This window comes from Dromaius novaehollandiae, chromosome 8, assembly GCF_036370855.1.
Source record: "Dromaius novaehollandiae isolate bDroNov1 chromosome 8, bDroNov1.hap1, whole genome shotgun sequence".
Taxonomy (NCBI): Eukaryota; Metazoa; Chordata; class Aves; order Casuariiformes; family Dromaiidae; genus Dromaius; species Dromaius novaehollandiae.
The window spans coordinates 42,899,755-42,917,795 of NC_088105.1; the positions used below are offsets into that span (position 1 = coordinate 42,899,755).

Genomic DNA, 18,041 nt, shown 5'->3' on the forward strand with positions numbered 1-18,041 from the left:
AGGTACAGCATCTCTTATTAAATAAGTTCTTCACTACACCTAATTCTGGCATCTTTACTTCAAAATGGATACTGAAACACTCTGGAGAGTGTAGAGAAGGAATGAAAAAATGTTTTAGGAAAACAGACTGTACAGTAAAGAAAAGATGTACAACAACTAGTTCATACAAGAGAAAGTGACTGTCTACCTATATCTACGTGATAATGGATTAGAGCTGATAACATCAGTCTAGAGTGGCTAGAAACACACTGATAGCAAACAAGAGGGAAAAAAAAAAGAAAAAAAGCTGTTGCTGGTCAGTACATAGTTGTTAAGAATTAATAATGCATGAAGGTCCCTGCATAGTTGCTCAGAGGAATCATGAGAGGTTTTCAGCCTCCAGGCTTCACAGCCCAGACACATACACTTTGGGCAGATGATTTCTACCTTTTACCCACTAAAAGGTAGCCAACTGCTGTTATCTTGTTGGTCCTTCTCACTGATACCCTGACACAGGCGCACTTGTCTGTGCAGGAGCCCTGGGCTTTTAGGCTCCAAGGGTAAAAACTGAGAGCTATTAAACATGAGAGTAACTTACAACTTCAAGATGTGGTAAATTTTCTTCTTTCTCTAACTATCCATAACATTACAGGCTTTGCTTTTAAAGACTGACAAACACTAAATGTTGATTCTGTTCTCATAGCCAAAAGACTCCTTGAACTCTGGCTATACTTTCTAAGGACTGATTACCATTTGTTTGAACTCACTCCTCAACAAGCTAAAGGAGAGAGGGCAGGAGGTAACAGCAGCACATTGCTGCTTCTTGCAAAGCATTCGAAACAGAAGCTCTTATATACAGCCCATATACACATAAACAGGCACTCATATACACCTCATATGCCAAGAGACCAGCTTAAAAAAAAAAAAAAAACCACTATAAAATCTATTTGAGGTTCTTTCCACATAACTTCTAATTCTGTTAAAGTTCAGGGTGCACTGAATTATAAATATCATTCTGCAATCCAGGGAGCTATAAGAGAGACTGTACTTAAAAGAAAGCTCAGATTCCCACCTATCCGCATGCTTCCAGAAGTTAGAGATACAAGAAATTTACATCTCATGAGACCTGAAATAATATCATAAGAGTCGATAATGTCAATTTGCAATGTTTCTTTCCTGTTTAGTAATATACCAAGCAAGAATTCAGCAAAACTATTTAATAGGAACACTTTGTTCCTACTGCTGAATGGAAAGCAAGTTCTTCCTGCTCCTTAGAAACCTTTATAAATTGTGGGTGCAGTGATTGCACTTTTCCCTTTCGCAGAGACCTCAGAGAACAAACTCATGTCATATGTGACAGGTGACACAATAGGAAAATTTATATTAGCCACTGTCTTTCTAGATATTAAAAGAAGATAAATTCTGCTCTGAAGAAGTCTGAATGCCAAGGACTGTTTTTTAACTAGTAAAACTGTTTTTCTACAGTATCTCAGAAGTGTTTACAACATAACTCTAGATGGAAAGAAGATAGACCTGATTACCTCCCAAGGTCCTTCAGGACGATTTTCTGTGTTCACATCCTCCTAGGAAGGTACTCTCAGGCCCATCAGAGAGGGCGAAAAAAAGTGAGCCAAACGCAGAACCCCAATCTTCAGTTCCTAGTCCCAGGAGTTTTTCCACAGGTCTATTTTTACTAAGCATTTGTAAGATAAGCAAAGAAGGAAGACAATTAAAAAGGAAAATTAGCTTTTGTAGTAGGGAAGGAAAGAGGACTCTAAGAGCAAAAAGTGCTGTAGAGTGAAATTTTTAAAAGTGCAATTTACTAGAGGAGAGACCAGAAAAGAAACATACTTATGTATCAAAACATTAGCTTTAGAGCCTTCCATTTATGGGCTGCAACATGCTAAAAACTTGCTGCTGCACCCCAAACTGTGCTCCTTTCACCCAACCTAAGTATTTTTGAGGTCCCTGGCCCTCAGAGTGTGTAGCCAAGAGACATTCAGTTAGTTATGCATACAGGAAAATGAATTGCAAACATGCTATCAAGTTAAAGATACTGAAAAACCAAGCAGCTGGGACACACAATCTTCAGTCAGCTTGGATGTGGCTGTGGAGAAGGCTTCACAGTATAGTGAAAGCTGGGAACCACCTCGAAGAGGAATTCATATCCTCGAAGGGACAGCAAACACAACTGCAGTGTGTCTAACCAGTAAGAAAAATATATGGAAGAAAAAAAAAAAGAAAGAAATTACATGAAGGAGGGAGAAAAGTAACACGGGGCAAAGGAGAGAGTTCAGACAAACTGAAATTAGAGGCAAGTCAAAAGTGTGCTTTACTAACTCCATTTCCCCACAGCTGTTTAGAAAAATATGCTATGACTGTATATCTATTGCCTTGCTGGAATTTATGGAAAATTTAAATGGAGGAAAATAGTTCACTTTATACCCAAAGAGTATATTTACTTGAGGAAAAGGGAGAAGCTTGTTCTCCCACCTGTATGGAGGTACCTCACTGATTTATCCAGAGGCCTATTTAAGATATCTTAAGATGCTGGTAGAGGAAATGCTTATTTATTCTTAAAGAAGCATAACACAGTCTATCTGAATTCATTATGAATCCTTAGCTTCAGTAGCCTTTCCCCCAATATTCTCTCCTTCATCCAGCATTTGCATGAAATACTGCGACCACTCAGTAGAGCCCAGCTCATTTGACAAACCAGCTGGAACGCCAGTATGAGAGGACACTTCAGTGCCAGGGAGGGGGGAAATCCTGCTTTTAGGGCTGTGAAACCAGACAAGTAAACATATATTCAGCAGCTGAGAGGTGCCAAACTTCAGTTCCTTGTGGTGAACTTCTGGGGGAAGTGGAAGTTGGTCTGCAGGGAGTTCTGCCTTTGAGGAATTGGAGATGGGATAGACCTAAAATCATCTACATAGGATATGCTAGATTTTTTTTGTTGTTGCCAGGTATCATTATCATAAATCTTTCCTAGCTCATATGAATAAACTGATCATCAGATTGGGTGTCAGGGAGGAATATATCTCCAGCTCAGATTGACAGAGAGCACCGGGGACTTTTATTTTCTTCTACAAGTTTTACCTAATGAATTTCCTGCTACATCATCTTGAATGAGTAAGTGCAGGGCTACTGCTACAGCCTGTGAGCTCATTCACTGGATGGATACAATATTTAACATCTTACAAGTATTTTTTGGTAGTAATACCCATACACCAGCAGTAGCAATACACATACACCAGCAGTGAATAACATTTCCAAAACTATCACTTCAATTCATTTTTACACACACTGCATGCACAAAGTGTCACTGGCAATACCATAAAGATGATGATAAAGATGATTGTCAAATTAGGATACACTCCCTAAACCAACATTTCCATTTATTTCTAAAACAATTAGCTTTAGGTAAGAAAAGAAAAGAAAAGAAGAAATATATTTTACGTAGAAAAGCAGAGTGTGCTCAAGTGAGTATCACAAGGCTGCAATTTACTTCTGTTGCAACTTTTCTACTGAGAAAGAAAAACTGATAAATAATTGGTGGTTCTCTATTGTTTATTCTTCTCACTAAGCATAGAGAATAAATTCTAATCTAGCATTTACTATGTTACACTGACAGTTGAAAAACACTAAACAGTTGCCCATAGTCTCTTCAATGCTTTCTGAACAGTTTCACTTCACTTAACACTTAGTGGGTTCAGTAGATTGTAAGATACATGTTTTCATCTGCAGCACTATTAAATGAATGGAAGTCAGATTGTTCTGGCAGAAGGTTTTGTAACAAAGTAGTAAGCGTTTTATAGATACCTCCCCCTGGCTTTTAGGTTGGATACAATCCACTTTTTTCAGTGAGTATTTCCATAGCATATGACATAGTTCTACAAAGAAGCAGACGGTCTTGAAAGCTGCAGAATGGGGATGGAATAACCTGAGCAGGTTGGAATAACCATATCAAGAAAAGACATCATTTTGGATTAGCATGAGCTTTTTTTTCTGAGCATCAGTCAGCACAGCCATTCCATTCTAATCCTTTTTAATAAAAGGATGTCTGCTCTGCATGAAACAAATCAAACCCCACATACAACACTCTTGAGAGCAATGGTACTAGCAAAGCATACACATTGCCTAGCTGACCGTTCCTTTTACCCCAGTCAGGGCCTACCTGACTAAAATAGTGGGAGTAATATATTCCTTAATAAACTGTAATACACACCATTATTAAGACTTGGCTTTTAGTTCTCAGTTTCAGACTTCCAGTGGCTTGGGGAATTGCTTGGAACAACTGCTCAGCAACTTGGAGACATCATTTCTACTCCACGGCACATGCAAAAAAAAGGCATCAGCTTCGGCAACCGCAATGATGGGATGTGACCTTTTTCCAGGTCTTTCAAAGCAGATCTATACAATTTGGAGGCTTAACACTTAAAAGCTCCCCCTCCCAGTCTTCAGAAATGAAGACAAACTTATTCCCTGGTCAATGAAAACTAATTGTCAAGTTAAGAGCAGGGCAATCATTTCCACCAGCAGAAAGTAAAGAGGGGTGTTTCCCCACCCACACCATATACAGTCACATACATCACGACAAAGCATGCAAACAGATCTGCCCTAACACACCTTTTTTTTTGTTTGTTTGTTTTTTTGTTTTTAAAAGGACCCCTTTGGGCAAAATGCATGTTTTCAGCTTCCCAGTGTCTCTCCTCCTACAGAGGAGCCCCAAAGTCTGAAACTAATTCAGGGCAGAGGCCCATTTTCCTCCTGTTGAACTTGCAGGAGTACCTTCTGAGAAGGCATTTTGTTCATAGAAACTAGCTAGTCTTTATTTGATTGAAAGATTGTGCTTTGTTAATCATTCCATTTCAGTAACTGGAAAAACACAGTAAAAAACAGCTCACTGCTTTTTTTTTTTTTTTAAATCTTAAACTACTTCAAGGGCATGTCTCTAGTGTACAGCACAGTGCTGTGCTGATGTTCCCAAGAGGTCAGGCAAGTCATTTCAACATCTTGCAGAATCAGTAGGTTGAATCAAAAACCAGTAAGGCAGCTTTAATCCAATGCTACATTCAGGATAACTACAGCACCTCCCAGGTGCACCCGGTTGTAAAGCAAGCACCAATTCAGGTATCACTGCCCTATGGTCTATGGCACAATGAAGCCATACCCTTAATGCTTAGGAAACTGATCTATTTCATAGAGCTTCTGATGGTATTATCTGAAGTAAAGGAGTTGACCTATCCCAGGTAATAAAAGAAAGATTACATTAGTACAGTTAGATATGCTATGAAATGTGGAACTAATACCCAAAGGGCTTCACGGAGAGCTCTGGTCCAGCAAGGTCTATTCCTAAGGCTCACGGCCCTGCCATACTCAACATGGCTCCTGCACTAGGTTTCACAAGAACTATTAACCTCAGATACAGCATCATTCGCATAGCACTGCACCCAAGTTTAAAAGCATTCCTGGAACACAGCTCACAGGAGCAAAGTTACATCTGACCTAACCCGCCCTATAAATTTGAAACAGCTTCAACACAGTGAGCTCAGACCTCTCAGAACTACACTTCTGGAAGGATTATCTGGTGGACCACGCTGCATGATGAAAAAGCCCAGAAAGTCACATCTGTGTTGTTTCAGTGCTGCACAACAGCAACTGCAAGCAGTTGCCACTGAGTTCTGGCAGGTGCTGCTTGGGCAGTGGTGACTACATGGAACCAGCTTTGGTGTTCATCTCCTTGCCTCATTTAACCTGCTGTCTCAACAAACTGTTCACAGAAAAAAAGAAAAAAAAAATCAAGAGCTGAATTTGCAAAAATTGTCCATTTATCTTGTATCGTTTTCATCAAGATTGTACAAGAGAACTTCATAATCATTAATAATCATTAATGTGTTCATCTCCTTTGTGAAGAAGTACTATTAGCTTCATTAAAGTGTTTCTATTATTCTTTCTGTTGACAATATATACAGAGAGAATAGGACACGGCTTAAGCTGTTTATCGCTCTCTAACTTAGATACAGATTAGCTGTAGTGCTTAAATAAACTACTTCTAATTAGCAACCTAAATACATAACATCATGCCTGGAGTCATAAAGCAAGGAAAGAGCCAGGTCTCAAATCCTAAGCTCAGGCCAAGACCATTAAAGCACAGTGTTCAGGAATCTTCATCAGCCACTAGAAGTGATATGACAAACAGTTCAATACTCTGATTTGATCCATTATCCAAGATACAACCACAGCACATAGATTATTTTAGGGAGGGATGTCAGAGAAAAGGAACAATTTCAGCACATTAGAAAATAGACAAAACCATTTAAAAGTGCATCATCTGAGAAAACTCAGAAATTACATGGCTCCAGCATCCGGCAAGATAGTGATGTTAATTTGACATCATAGATCATTACTGTCAAAAGCCAATCAAGCATGGGGGAAGAGGAGGAGCCACAAAGGACACTCATCCCAATCCAATTACTCCTGAATATTTCAAAGAAAAGAATGGAGGAAAAAAGAAGTAGAATTACATAAATATCAAGCTAGAGAGAGAGAGACTGAAACAAAAGAAATACCAATACTGCATTTCTTACCAGAGCATTATAAAATGCACTGAACATCTGTGATATAGCAGTGATGTGTTGTTTTCATTCATTTTTAAGAAGCTGCTGTGGACTGTACAATCAGAATAGCATACATACATACCTGGAACTGCTGAAATTGTCACAGCAACTACACATTTGCAACAGCAAGCCACAAAGTAAAAACAATTCTTACCATGCCACAGAGTAAAAATATGTCCAAGTAGGCATTATCAGCTAACCTCATGACTGCTCAAGAACTGCCGAAAAGTAATCAATGCCTGATGCTACTCGACATTGAGCATCGTCAACTCCCACTGATATTTCTACAAATTTTGCATTAGTCTGTGCCCCAGGCCTGAGCATAACAAAGGCAATCTTTCCCTCACCCTGGTATACCATCACCAGAGTTTCACAGCTTCTCAGGCATACGGGGGAAAAGACACAGGAACAGGCTGCCAGAAAGTACGATCAGATTGCAGTATTTTAGGATCTAACTCCGCGCTTCTCTGTGTCACAGGTAGTCCCACTCACTTCACAGGCACTCTTCATGGGATTAAGGACTGTTCACTCGAGTAAGGGCTCCAGGGCTGAGTCTCTCCAGCAGCCAAATCACTACCAGTGATTTGCATTAGTGCTCTCACTGTAAAAGCACTACCTAAATGCTACCAGGGATTACCCTCTTGGCCAGCCACAATACAAACGCGATGGTGCAAACCCAGGCCCTACTCCAGAGAGAACTAAACAGGTTCCTTGATGAGAAGACTAAGGAAGCAGAAAAGCCAAGAAGCAGCCAAGAAGAACAGAATTTGCCAGGGTCCCGGTCCTAAATACCATGCAGAAACAAGACACATGGCCAAACGATCCCAGAACATACCAATACCACAAACAGTAAAGGTACAGCCACTGTGGCTGGTTCAAACCTGGTAACAAACTCGTATCAGCACAAGGTAATACAGAAGGCACTACACTGGCTTCTAAATATGGCATTCAGATCAGAAGAACCCAGAAGAACAGTTATGTATTTCCCAATAGCCAGATATCCTCACGGTGGTAAGGATAGCCTTCTGGACTAAAAAGAAATTCAGAATCAAATTGAAAGGTTTTGTCAACAATTTTTTTAATTCTCTATTCACTGCAAAACTAAGGAGTAAAATAGATTGAATTAACATATTTACCTGTTATGAATGGGTCCTCTGAACTTTGGATCAAATTTCCTTGGTTCACCTGCATTTAAAATAAAATAGTATAAAAATAAGTCCTTATTAAAAATGTAATCTATACTGAAGGGGGTGTTAAAAGCAGTCCTTTAAGAACATCTTCCCTATATTGCCCTATAACCAAGTCTGTTAAAATAATTTCATGCCAACAATATCAGTAATTCACCAATACAAAGTAACTGTAGGTAAGATCAAAGTTTTTTCCCCCTCCAGCTTAAGAACTTTGAGGGCTCCCATTACCACAGGGTAAGTCATCTTTAATGTACATCTCATCTTTGTACCCACGTGTAAGAGACCATTAAGGACATGCGAGTTGTTAACATCTCAAACACTGTCACAAGATGAATTTTTGCAAACCAGTTCTGCGTGGCAGTGGCAAACCATAAAGGAAGCCTGCAAAGAACCACGGCGCGCGGCCCCTCACGCGCGGGAGAAGCTTCTGGAACCCGGCGGCGGCGGCGCAGTTGGGCAGCTCGGGACGGGGGAGGGGCGCCGGGGCCCACGGCCCCGCGTTCTGATTGGCCCTGGCGTGGCCACGGCGGGGCGGAGCCCTCCGGGACCCCGGAAGCCCCAGGACCGTTTCTGGAAGGTTCCGGCAGGCTGCGCACGCGCGGAAGCGCCTCCCGAGCCCGGGCGAGAGCCGACACAGCCCCAGGCTCCGTGGAGCGCGCGCCCGCGCCGGGGGATGGCCACGGCCGGCGTCGACACCGCGGGGCCCAAGGGTGGTGACTGCCTCTTTTTCTGTCTTTCGCTCCTTCCTCTCTTTGTTTCTTCTTATAAACATTTCAATGGGACCCGCGCCGGCCATTTACGCTTTACAAGTTCAGGTTGCCTCCAAGTTAACGTTGTTTCTAAGTCCCTGTTAATGGATAAAGCCTGTGACGGATCGTTTGGTGTCGTTTCACCTTAATTTAGCCCAAGGGAATCACAGAACCTGGATTTCTACGATCCTGGGCCGTAACACCATGCATACTGTTCACAGCAGAAAGCTGCTGATACTTGAGAGATGAACTGTGTGCTGCAGCCATAGGCTAAGTGTATGAGGCAGCATGTAAGTGACCCTACCCCTCTGGAACTGCAGGCTAAGCCCTGCTGACTTCTCCTCTAAACAAATGGTTCAGAGTCATGTCTGGACTTGAACGTAACTGGGATTCTATATTTATAGTCTTGCAGAATTATTTTTACTTCCTACTGCTTCGGTTACAAGACTGCAGGCATCAGAGTTGCAGGATACAAGAATAACAGCCCAAAAGTGGGCTAACTGCAGCTCAGCATTGCTCCTGCTTCCGTGGGGGTTAACAGATGACAAACCATGGCTGGGGACTGCAGGAATTCAGTAGTGACTCTGCTCTGAGCCAGAGGTCACACTGGAGACCTCACAATCACCCCAATGACTTTGTGATTATAAGCAGGATAGGAAGGATTCTCTGTGGGTCAGATTTATTATTGCCCAGCATCTTACACATTTATCAATGCTAGTATAATAGGGGTATCATATTCTCTACTGCTACTTTTGATCAGGAAGCACTACATTTAGTAGCTTCACCAAATAAGTTTGTTTGCTACAAATTCTTGATTTTGAGCATGCTAAGGAAGAGAAGCCTGAAAAAGGAGCCGAGTAGGTTTTAGTGGTTGTGGTCTTCTGCTAATGCACCCTGTCACTAACACACCCTTATGCCACCTAGCCCTTACAGCCTTAGATAAACTCACTCATTCAGGTGCTTGTGGAAGCTCTGCACAAGCAAGTAGACGACCAAGCTATATCGTACGTGATGAACAGTGTCGTCAGCAGCACCAGCACAGAACATGGTAAGCTCACCAGCAACTGCATTTTCTTTTAGTCAGATATGTAGCTGTATCTTGATTAATACACAAGCTTGAGAATAATAATCCTGAGACAAACCATCCACTTAAGATGCAAATGATACCAACAAACAGGAAGTAATACCTGGTTTTACAGAAGATCTTTACAAAAAAAAACAAACAAAAAAGCCAAAAAACACTTGTACAGTAAGCTGTTTCCTAATTGCTTCAGAGAGCACAGCCATTCTGAGCAGCGAACAGGTGTCAGTTTGTTAACAAATTAAAAAGTGGCTTACGAGCTTTACACTTCTTATAAATCACTGACTAAAATATGGACAAAATAAAGTTCTTGGTGGTATGTTTTTCCAGTTACTTTAAAATAATCACTGTTCCAAATGATTTTCTTCTAGTTTCATACTTTAGAGAAAATGCTTAGTGCACTTTACCTCATCTCAAATTGTATTTATTTTGAGAACTACTAATACTGTAATTGCTAATTTAAGTTTGAAATAAAATGCTTTTCCTCAAATCCCTTGAAGTTGAAATTTGCTTTTATTGAAGCTATGTGTGTTATTTTAACATATAAGACCCAGAGGGTCTGTAAAATTGAATCTTTAAAAGAAATCAAGAATGAACATTCTTCAAGGGAGCAAAGGAACACCTAAAGTAACCTTAAAGGTTTTCAATTGAGTTTATGATCTTCTAGTATTCTACAAAACTATATTGGCTTAGTATTCTTGTATCAGGAATCATTCTGTGTATTAGAATAAATACAACATTCTTCTCTTTGTGCACCTGACTCCCCCTAAATATAAACAAAATCCTTCCAGATTGTCAGAGGAATAAAATAGTATTTTAAGAGATAGGCTTCCACAACGTAATTTCTAAAACGCATAGAGTTTACTAGCCAGACAATACTTTATAAAGAGAACATAAACCAGTCAACAAACCAATAATGAAAACTAGATTTCTTGTGTTCAGTTCATCAGGTGATAATTAAAACATGCAATGGAGAAGATGTTTTCTATTGAAACCAATGGGTGCCTCCCATCAGGACTTTCCTGCCAGATGACTTGGCCTCTCCTTTCGTCTCCCCCCCTACTCGACTTTCTCCCTTTGTCTGAGCTCAGCCACCACAGAGCACTATGGTGCACACCCACACAACCCCCCCCAAGCCCCTTCATGAGCAGCTACCTTAAAAATAACCTGCTTCCCTCTGCTACTGAAAATCATGAGTTTTACTCTAGAATATCAGTAATTTTCTATGCATAAAGGAGAGGCATGTTTTGTACCACATGCTATAGTCACAGACTTCCTCGGAGCATTAACTCGCTTCTAATTCATTCATGTCTATTAACTCTCTCAAAATCTTAATGGCACGTATGATGCAGCGATGCAACTTCCAGCTGGCGCAAGCCCAGCTAGCAGGACTGTGGGCAGAGGGAGCTCCTGCCAGTGCCCGTCCATGTGCACATCCCCAAGGCAGCACACACATGCTCACAGTCTGCTTCACATGGATGAAAAAACAGAAGCAAAAAATAAAGTACAGTTCACACAGCAGGTAAGGGTGTCTGTAGAGTCCCTTTGACAAACATTTATGGTTGATGGGGCTTTTCTGTCCCTTCTCCTTTGACTGGTAGACGTTGGCACCCTCAGTATTGTTCGTCTAATCTGAAAGTCCATCCAGTATCATTTAGTCATGCTTTAATCTAACATCTGCAAATGCAGCAGTGTTTGCAAAACCCAACCCTTCATTTAATTCAGAGAAGTTTGGAACATAACAGCTCTGCTTTGTATTTCTAATATGGACTTTGGTGTAAACCATGTGAAACCTTGATAACAATCTCCATTAATTTTATTGTCAGATTCACCTGACAACTTTAAGTCCAAAATCCCTTTAGGCTGTAATCCTGTAAATACTTACATATTCAAAGAACTTTCTGTACATGAGAAGTTTCATTAGACTCCTATCCCTAAAGCTCCATACATGCCAAAACATTTCCAGACATGGGGATCACAGGCCGTATTCCAAACTAATAATGGTAAAGGGATTATAGGTCAAGTTTTCACCTGACGAATCTCCACTCATAAATCAAGAATGGATGTAATCCAGGCGATTTCTGATGTTTCCTTACAATGATGACAGCTAGAATTTGTTTCCTATGATGAGCAGCCTTGGCAGAAAGGGAGAAAAAAAATGTAAGTCAGAGGCACTGATTTTCAGCAGATCAGTGTCCCTGATAGTTACACATTCTAATTGTGTAACAGTATTTTTTGAGTAACCACACAGATGCCAAAGATCAGTCTGTTTTGTGTCAAATAGTTGTCTCCTACATGCCTATACTGTAGAATGTCTTCAACTGACAAAGATGTAACAGGAAATCTCTGGACATATGCTTAAAAGGCAAGCCAGTACATTTGAGTGACTCAGCTTTTAGTCACTTATTCATAGAGACCTGGAAGGGGCCAGAGTTTCAAAGAGGAAACATTAGGTTCTTGCTAAATTATCTCAGTCTGGGCATCAGAAGTTGATGTTGCCAAAAAGACTTTTTTTTTTTAAATATAGACTTCCTTAAATTTGAAAGGGGGCTTTGTCAAATCCCAGAGAGTCAGTCACTCTCTCATGTAACTTCCGTTTAGGTCATAAGCAGTCCTGGAGGTCTGAAATGTCACTTGCTATGCAGGGCCTGGAGTTCACTGCTATGCAGTGGCTTTGGCATGCTCTGCATTTTAAGCAGCCAGGACTATATACATACACTCATGCAACATACAGATGCATAAAATACTGGCCAAAGATACTGCAAGGGATACTTGTCTTTAAGGGAGTACATAAAAAGATCATCAATACTTCCCTTTATGAAGAACTTGCTTCCCCCTCCCCCCAAAACTAAGCCCTTTAAGAGAGTAAAAAAAGGAGTCAACCTATTGCAACTCTATTTGTCTTTGGTAGGAACTTCAGCTTCATTACTACTAAACATACAGCCAAGATATGAAGGTTAACACAGATACAAAATCAGAATGGAGACTGGTTATTAATTAATTAGCTATTGATTGAATGCTGTACAAGCACCATAATTCATTTTGAGATTAAAACATTGGTTACAATAAGACTGAGAATTGGAGGTATTTTCAGCTCTACTGCTATTACAGTCAATTTGAAGTTTGTCTTTTCTTTCAGAATACCCAGAACAAGGTACCTGAATAACAGTCAAAATTACAACGCTTCTGACTAGAAGACTCAGTGAAGCCATAATGAGAAGAGACAGTAATGGATGCATTGGATAGATGAGGATCCAGAAGAACATGCACAACTGAGGAAGGGAAAGGTGTCCCAGCATGAGCGAGATGAATAACAGTCCTCTTGTCAAAAGAGGATATTTACCAGGTATGCTGACAGAGCAACTTCTCTATCTTGTCTGCTGCAGCACAAGTTTCTAGCCTATATATCCTAGGTTGCTACATTCTTCTTTCAGTTCATAAACAGCTGTCCCTTGGATTTGAAAGGGCTATCAAATAACTGTAACTATGAAATACACATAAAAATAAACCAGTACCAATAAGCGCATTTATATCTAGATATATGTATCTAGATGTGCAGTGCATCTCTATGTTGCTTCATATGGATAACTAGAAACACTCATTTCACATAGTTAAATGATCACATCACAGATACATTCTCCTAATGTTTTAATGCAATCCTGTATGTAATCCTCTAAGTCAATTACAGCTAAAGACATTTGTTCCAATCTTTTTTTTTTTTTTTTGGGGGGGGGGGGGGGGCAAAAAACACACACCACAGAATATTCACAATTTTCTGCTGAAGATCAAGCCCAGAATACATAACACAACAGAAAGATATAAACATCTGTGTAGGGAGTTTGGAAAGAGAATATAATGACACTTTGGAGTGTAACTTAAAACTGAGCATATCTAATAAGTAGTTTTTGTTTGCAAATATTTGTTACTCTTTTGGATGAAAAGCACAGAGTTAGCTAGAATTCTGGCCTCCTGAGAACTACTGCTCTTTCTCCTTGCAACTACTCTGGCATAATGCCAACACTGCTCTCAAATCATTACAGTCTACTCTTTCTTTGATGTTATCTGGATATAAGTGTGCAATCTTTCTTACTCCAAGTACAAAATAGATCTCATCATCTCTCTGTTATCTGTTCAAACCTAGCATCTCTGCTACCAAACTTTCCCTGAGGTAAACCTCACTGGCCCAGTCTGTTGATGAAGAAAGAAAACAAAGGGTGACTTTTTTTTTCTTTAAAGCAATCAGTATCTACGCAGTATTTTGTGCAATTGTTAAATAAGTTTAGGAATTTTCAAAGGAGAAACAGAAAAATATTTTCATAGCTCAGAGTATTACCCATAAATATCCAGCCATCCCAATCTTACAACTATATGGTGACATCTTCCAATGCTGTCAGCCTAGTACATACTCAAGATGAAGGAGACCGCCACAATAAACATGGGAACAATCTGCATTTTAATTCATGCTACTGAAAGAGGAGTATGCACTTTTTTTAAAGGGAACCTTGTGGAAGACCTTGCAGCTGCATCAGGGAGAGACAGACAGACAAAAAACACGTACAGAAGTCTTCAAGTACACAGGGGCCAAGATTTGGGAACAAGCAATTTTACAACTCTTCCAAAGAAGCAAAGCTGACTCACTATTGATCTACAAGTGAGAACACATGTGGGAAAACATGGAGACATACCCCGAGGATTTGGAGGTGAGAAACATGGTATTATTTGAATACAGATCATAATGCATCAATAACACTAAGTAGAATGTTATGATTAAAATGTCATTTATTATTTAGGGACACACTCCATGCTGAAGTATTCATGTAGAATTTCCAGTGGAAAAAAGTGGACTCTATCCACTGTTGAGAGGACAGAAAGTTAAACAATTAGAGTTCTACATATTTGCATTCTGCTAACAAACATTTAATTCAGCTGACTAGATCTGATCTCATTTTAGATGCTGTTTCTCATAACTAGCAATGTAATACTACCTGGTACTTGGAGTGAGTTTTAATTTTACCAGTGGAAGCTATTCAGTAACCAGGACATTTTAGTCATCCATTGAAAGGCAAAAATCACTTTGCCCCTTCAGGTGTCATGTATTGGCAATAACATAGGAAACTATTGAGAGAAAAAGCCCTAAGGAGATGATTTTTTAGCTTACACACTTATATCACCTTCTTTATCATTATTAGAGAAGATCTGAGAAGTTATTCCACTGGAACTTATATACAAAAAAAGCTGCTAAATAAAAATAATTGGGATGAGGCCATTTATCATGAGTACACAGAACAGTTCTGCAGCCAGTGATTATATCTTTCCAGCAAGCTCCTAATTTCTACAGGTTACTGACAGGAGTCAAATTAAACCAGATTATTAGTTCTGCTTCTCACTGCAGTTCAGAAAAGATGCAATATAAAGAGCTCAAGAAGTGTCACGGTTTCCGCTACAGACATTAGAGGAAAGAATGCACAACCTTCACGTGTCCAGTGCAGCCACTGATTTCAAATAGGCTCAACTGCACTCCCAGCAATATTTTCACTAGACACGGCTTTTTTAGCAGGCAGCTCTAAGATCAGAAGTTCCATCGTGAAGGAAATATCACTGTCAGATGGATTTCGCTGCCATGACCAACAGTGGAGGTGATAAGGGCAATTATGAAACCCAAGCCATCCTTGTAGTAAATAGCAGTGACAATTATACTGGTATGAGAGACACCAGTCTTCTGTTAACACCAAATAACTAAGGAGCAGCTTCATGTCCGAGCAGTGCCCCAGATCAGTGTGTTTGCCTGCATGATTTTAACTACTGAATGAAAAAAAAGAAAACTAGTCATAAAAATAGTCATACATCTGTTACAATGCTGTAGTCAGTGCAATCGTGACTATTTCCACCAGCTGTACAGCTAGCCCTAAATATGTTTCTGGATAAACATTTTCTCTTCTCTTCCCCCTCCTTTTTTCATGTGGTACTTAATCATAAGATGTCATGAGATTGTGATTTTACACATTCTCCAAGTCATCAGATTCAGACATATAGAATCTTCTACCTTTATGTTTTCCTTTGAAAGCATTTTATTGAGTTGTTTCAGTATCTCATAGCAGTATGCTGCAAGTGTTGCTCATAGACAGTCTCAGCACTTTCCATAAGCATGGCCTCCATCTTAGAAAACACCGCGCACACAACCACACACAGAAAGTGTATTTGCATTTGGCAAATACATCCTGACTGCAAAATTCATACTTCCAGCTTGGGTTTTGAAGGTAATAAAGACAAAGTCAAAATTTAATTGGGATATATAGTGTCAGACAACATGCAAGCATTTGTTTCTCGCTTCCCCACTATTTACAATATTTTGTCACCCAATAATGCTGGGGTACCTATGATTCCATCAGCTTGTCATTAAAACCCTTGCAATCATATTGTCTGCATTTATGAAGCATCCATAAAGCATAGTCTCGATGGAAATGATCTAGAAATATCTCCTGTAACAGACTATCCACTTTCCCCATTAGAGAGGGAGGTGGGTCACTACCTGCAGCATCAGGTAATAAAACAATGTTACCCCACAAAAGCAATTAACGGCTGGCACATACAGTATTATTGATCTATAAATACCCAACACACATGAAGTTAGTAACGCAAAGGAGCAAATGCCTCTTCCTACTGAAGAAGGTACCATATGAGTTACAGCTCTTTTCTCTAAGAGGTCTGTCTATATGACACTGGACTTTAAGGCCAACTTCACATCAGAAACTTTTTTTGATACAAGTTCATTTAGGTGTTTAAGAGAACAACTAAATGGGGAAGAACCCTATTTCAATAAGCTCCACTTTGTTTAGAGTGCTATACTGATGGGATTTTTGGAAGTAGGAGTTTTACTTTTCTGCCTGTATAAGCACTGTCTTTCAAAAGCCACCCCTCTATTGGTGCAAAGGTAGCACTAATACTTCCGAATGGACTCCTAGGCTAAGCTAGCTCTTTGTCAGTTGCAGAAACAGCTCTTGCACAGATGCCTGGTTCCAAACCATTTTCCAGGTGTCAAGCACTCAGATGAGGTATAGGGGGAGGAAGTTATGTAGGCAGTATGTGAACAGCTAGAGATGGCAGGTATACATGGGAGCCAGAAAGGACCAAACCCCCGTTAATCCTCATCTATCATTGTCCCGTTCCACCACCATGACAGCGGCACTTACATTACTCTGGTAGCTGCACAGGTAGTAGTAACTGCACCAGCTCCTCCAGAGCCAGAGAGGAGGTGCAGTGCTGCAAAGCACACATTTCGTATCTTTTCTCTAGCTCCCAAGTAGATGCACCCACCACATGTCCTAGTGTGAAGAAATTTGAGCCTTAAGCCCAGAAAAATAGACACAGCAAGCAAGGTACAATGATACACCAGTTCCATCTTCTCATACATGGAACAGTGGCTGAGATTATTGACAGAACTAGGGTCCTACAGTTGAAACACCAGTTCCTACACAGGAAAGGCCAGGGCCCAGCCCTAGTACCTGAGCGAGGTAAGCAGGGCAGACCCAGAGATGGTAGCCAGGTTCAACCAGAAGCCCAGATCATCAGGCCAGCCCACAGGGATGAGGCAGGTCCAAGGTCAAGCCAGGCCACAGGTGAGGATGAGGTGTTGTAAGGACAGTCCAGGTCAGACACAGTCCAGTGATCACCAAGCAGGTCCACAGTGATAAGACAGGTCTGAGGTCAAGCTGGGAAGTAGTCTGCAGGTCAGGGTCCATGGCCAGGCCCAGGCACAAAGACCAGTATTCCTGTAACAGTGCTCAGGCAAGGACAGGCCTAGGCTTGAGCTTAAATGGGACTCCCAGGCCCATGGGCAAAGGGTATGGGTGGAGGCCCCAGGTGAGGCTGGTCAAGGCCATCAGGACCCATTAATGCACTCAGGGCTCGGACAAATCTCATGGCTTGAATAACTGCTGTCAAATTAGGAAGATACAAAAAATTAATAGAAGTGGCAGTGTTTTCTAATGCTACTGTAATGGCAGAAACAAACATTCATTCAACAGATTAGGATTTGGATTTTTGCTTTTGAAGCTAGCTTTTTAGGACATTGTGAAGTTCAGCAATTACGGTGATTTACTGAACCAGTTTTTGTGCAATGAAAAATTACTTCTTCATTTAGAATTCCAATACTACAATACAAATGACTGCTTCAGAGTGCTGTCTTACTGCCTACTTAAGGATGTCTTCTTGTGAAGATAATGGCATTAAAGGGTGTTTCTAGCCTCCACTTTCCTCAGTCCAAAGAGAAAATACTTGTTTTGCTCAATAAGAGAAGAATTCAATAACTTCTCAAAAGCAGAATTTACTTATTAACTAAATGCTAGACTTTGTTCCAGGTTTATATCAGAAAAACCTTATCAAAATATGCACAGACCAGTACAATAAACAAGTAGATCCTACA

The 18,041-nt window shown here is 40.4% G+C and overlaps 1 protein-coding gene across 4 annotated transcripts in view; it reads right to left on the reverse strand.

Annotated features, from left to right (window-relative positions):
• The window catches only part of SLC44A5 (solute carrier family 44 member 5), a 127,190-nt gene that overhangs the window by 49,178 nt on the left and 59,971 nt on the right, over window positions 1-18,041 (reverse strand). For all 4 annotated transcript variants that reach the window (XM_064516380.1, XM_064516378.1, XM_064516381.1 and 1 more), the window contains one exon: window positions 7,736-7,784. In XM_064516380.1, coding sequence (XP_064372450.1) covers window positions 7,736-7,784 — 49 coding nt within the window. The remainder of the gene's footprint in view (window positions 1-7,735; window positions 7,785-18,041) is intronic.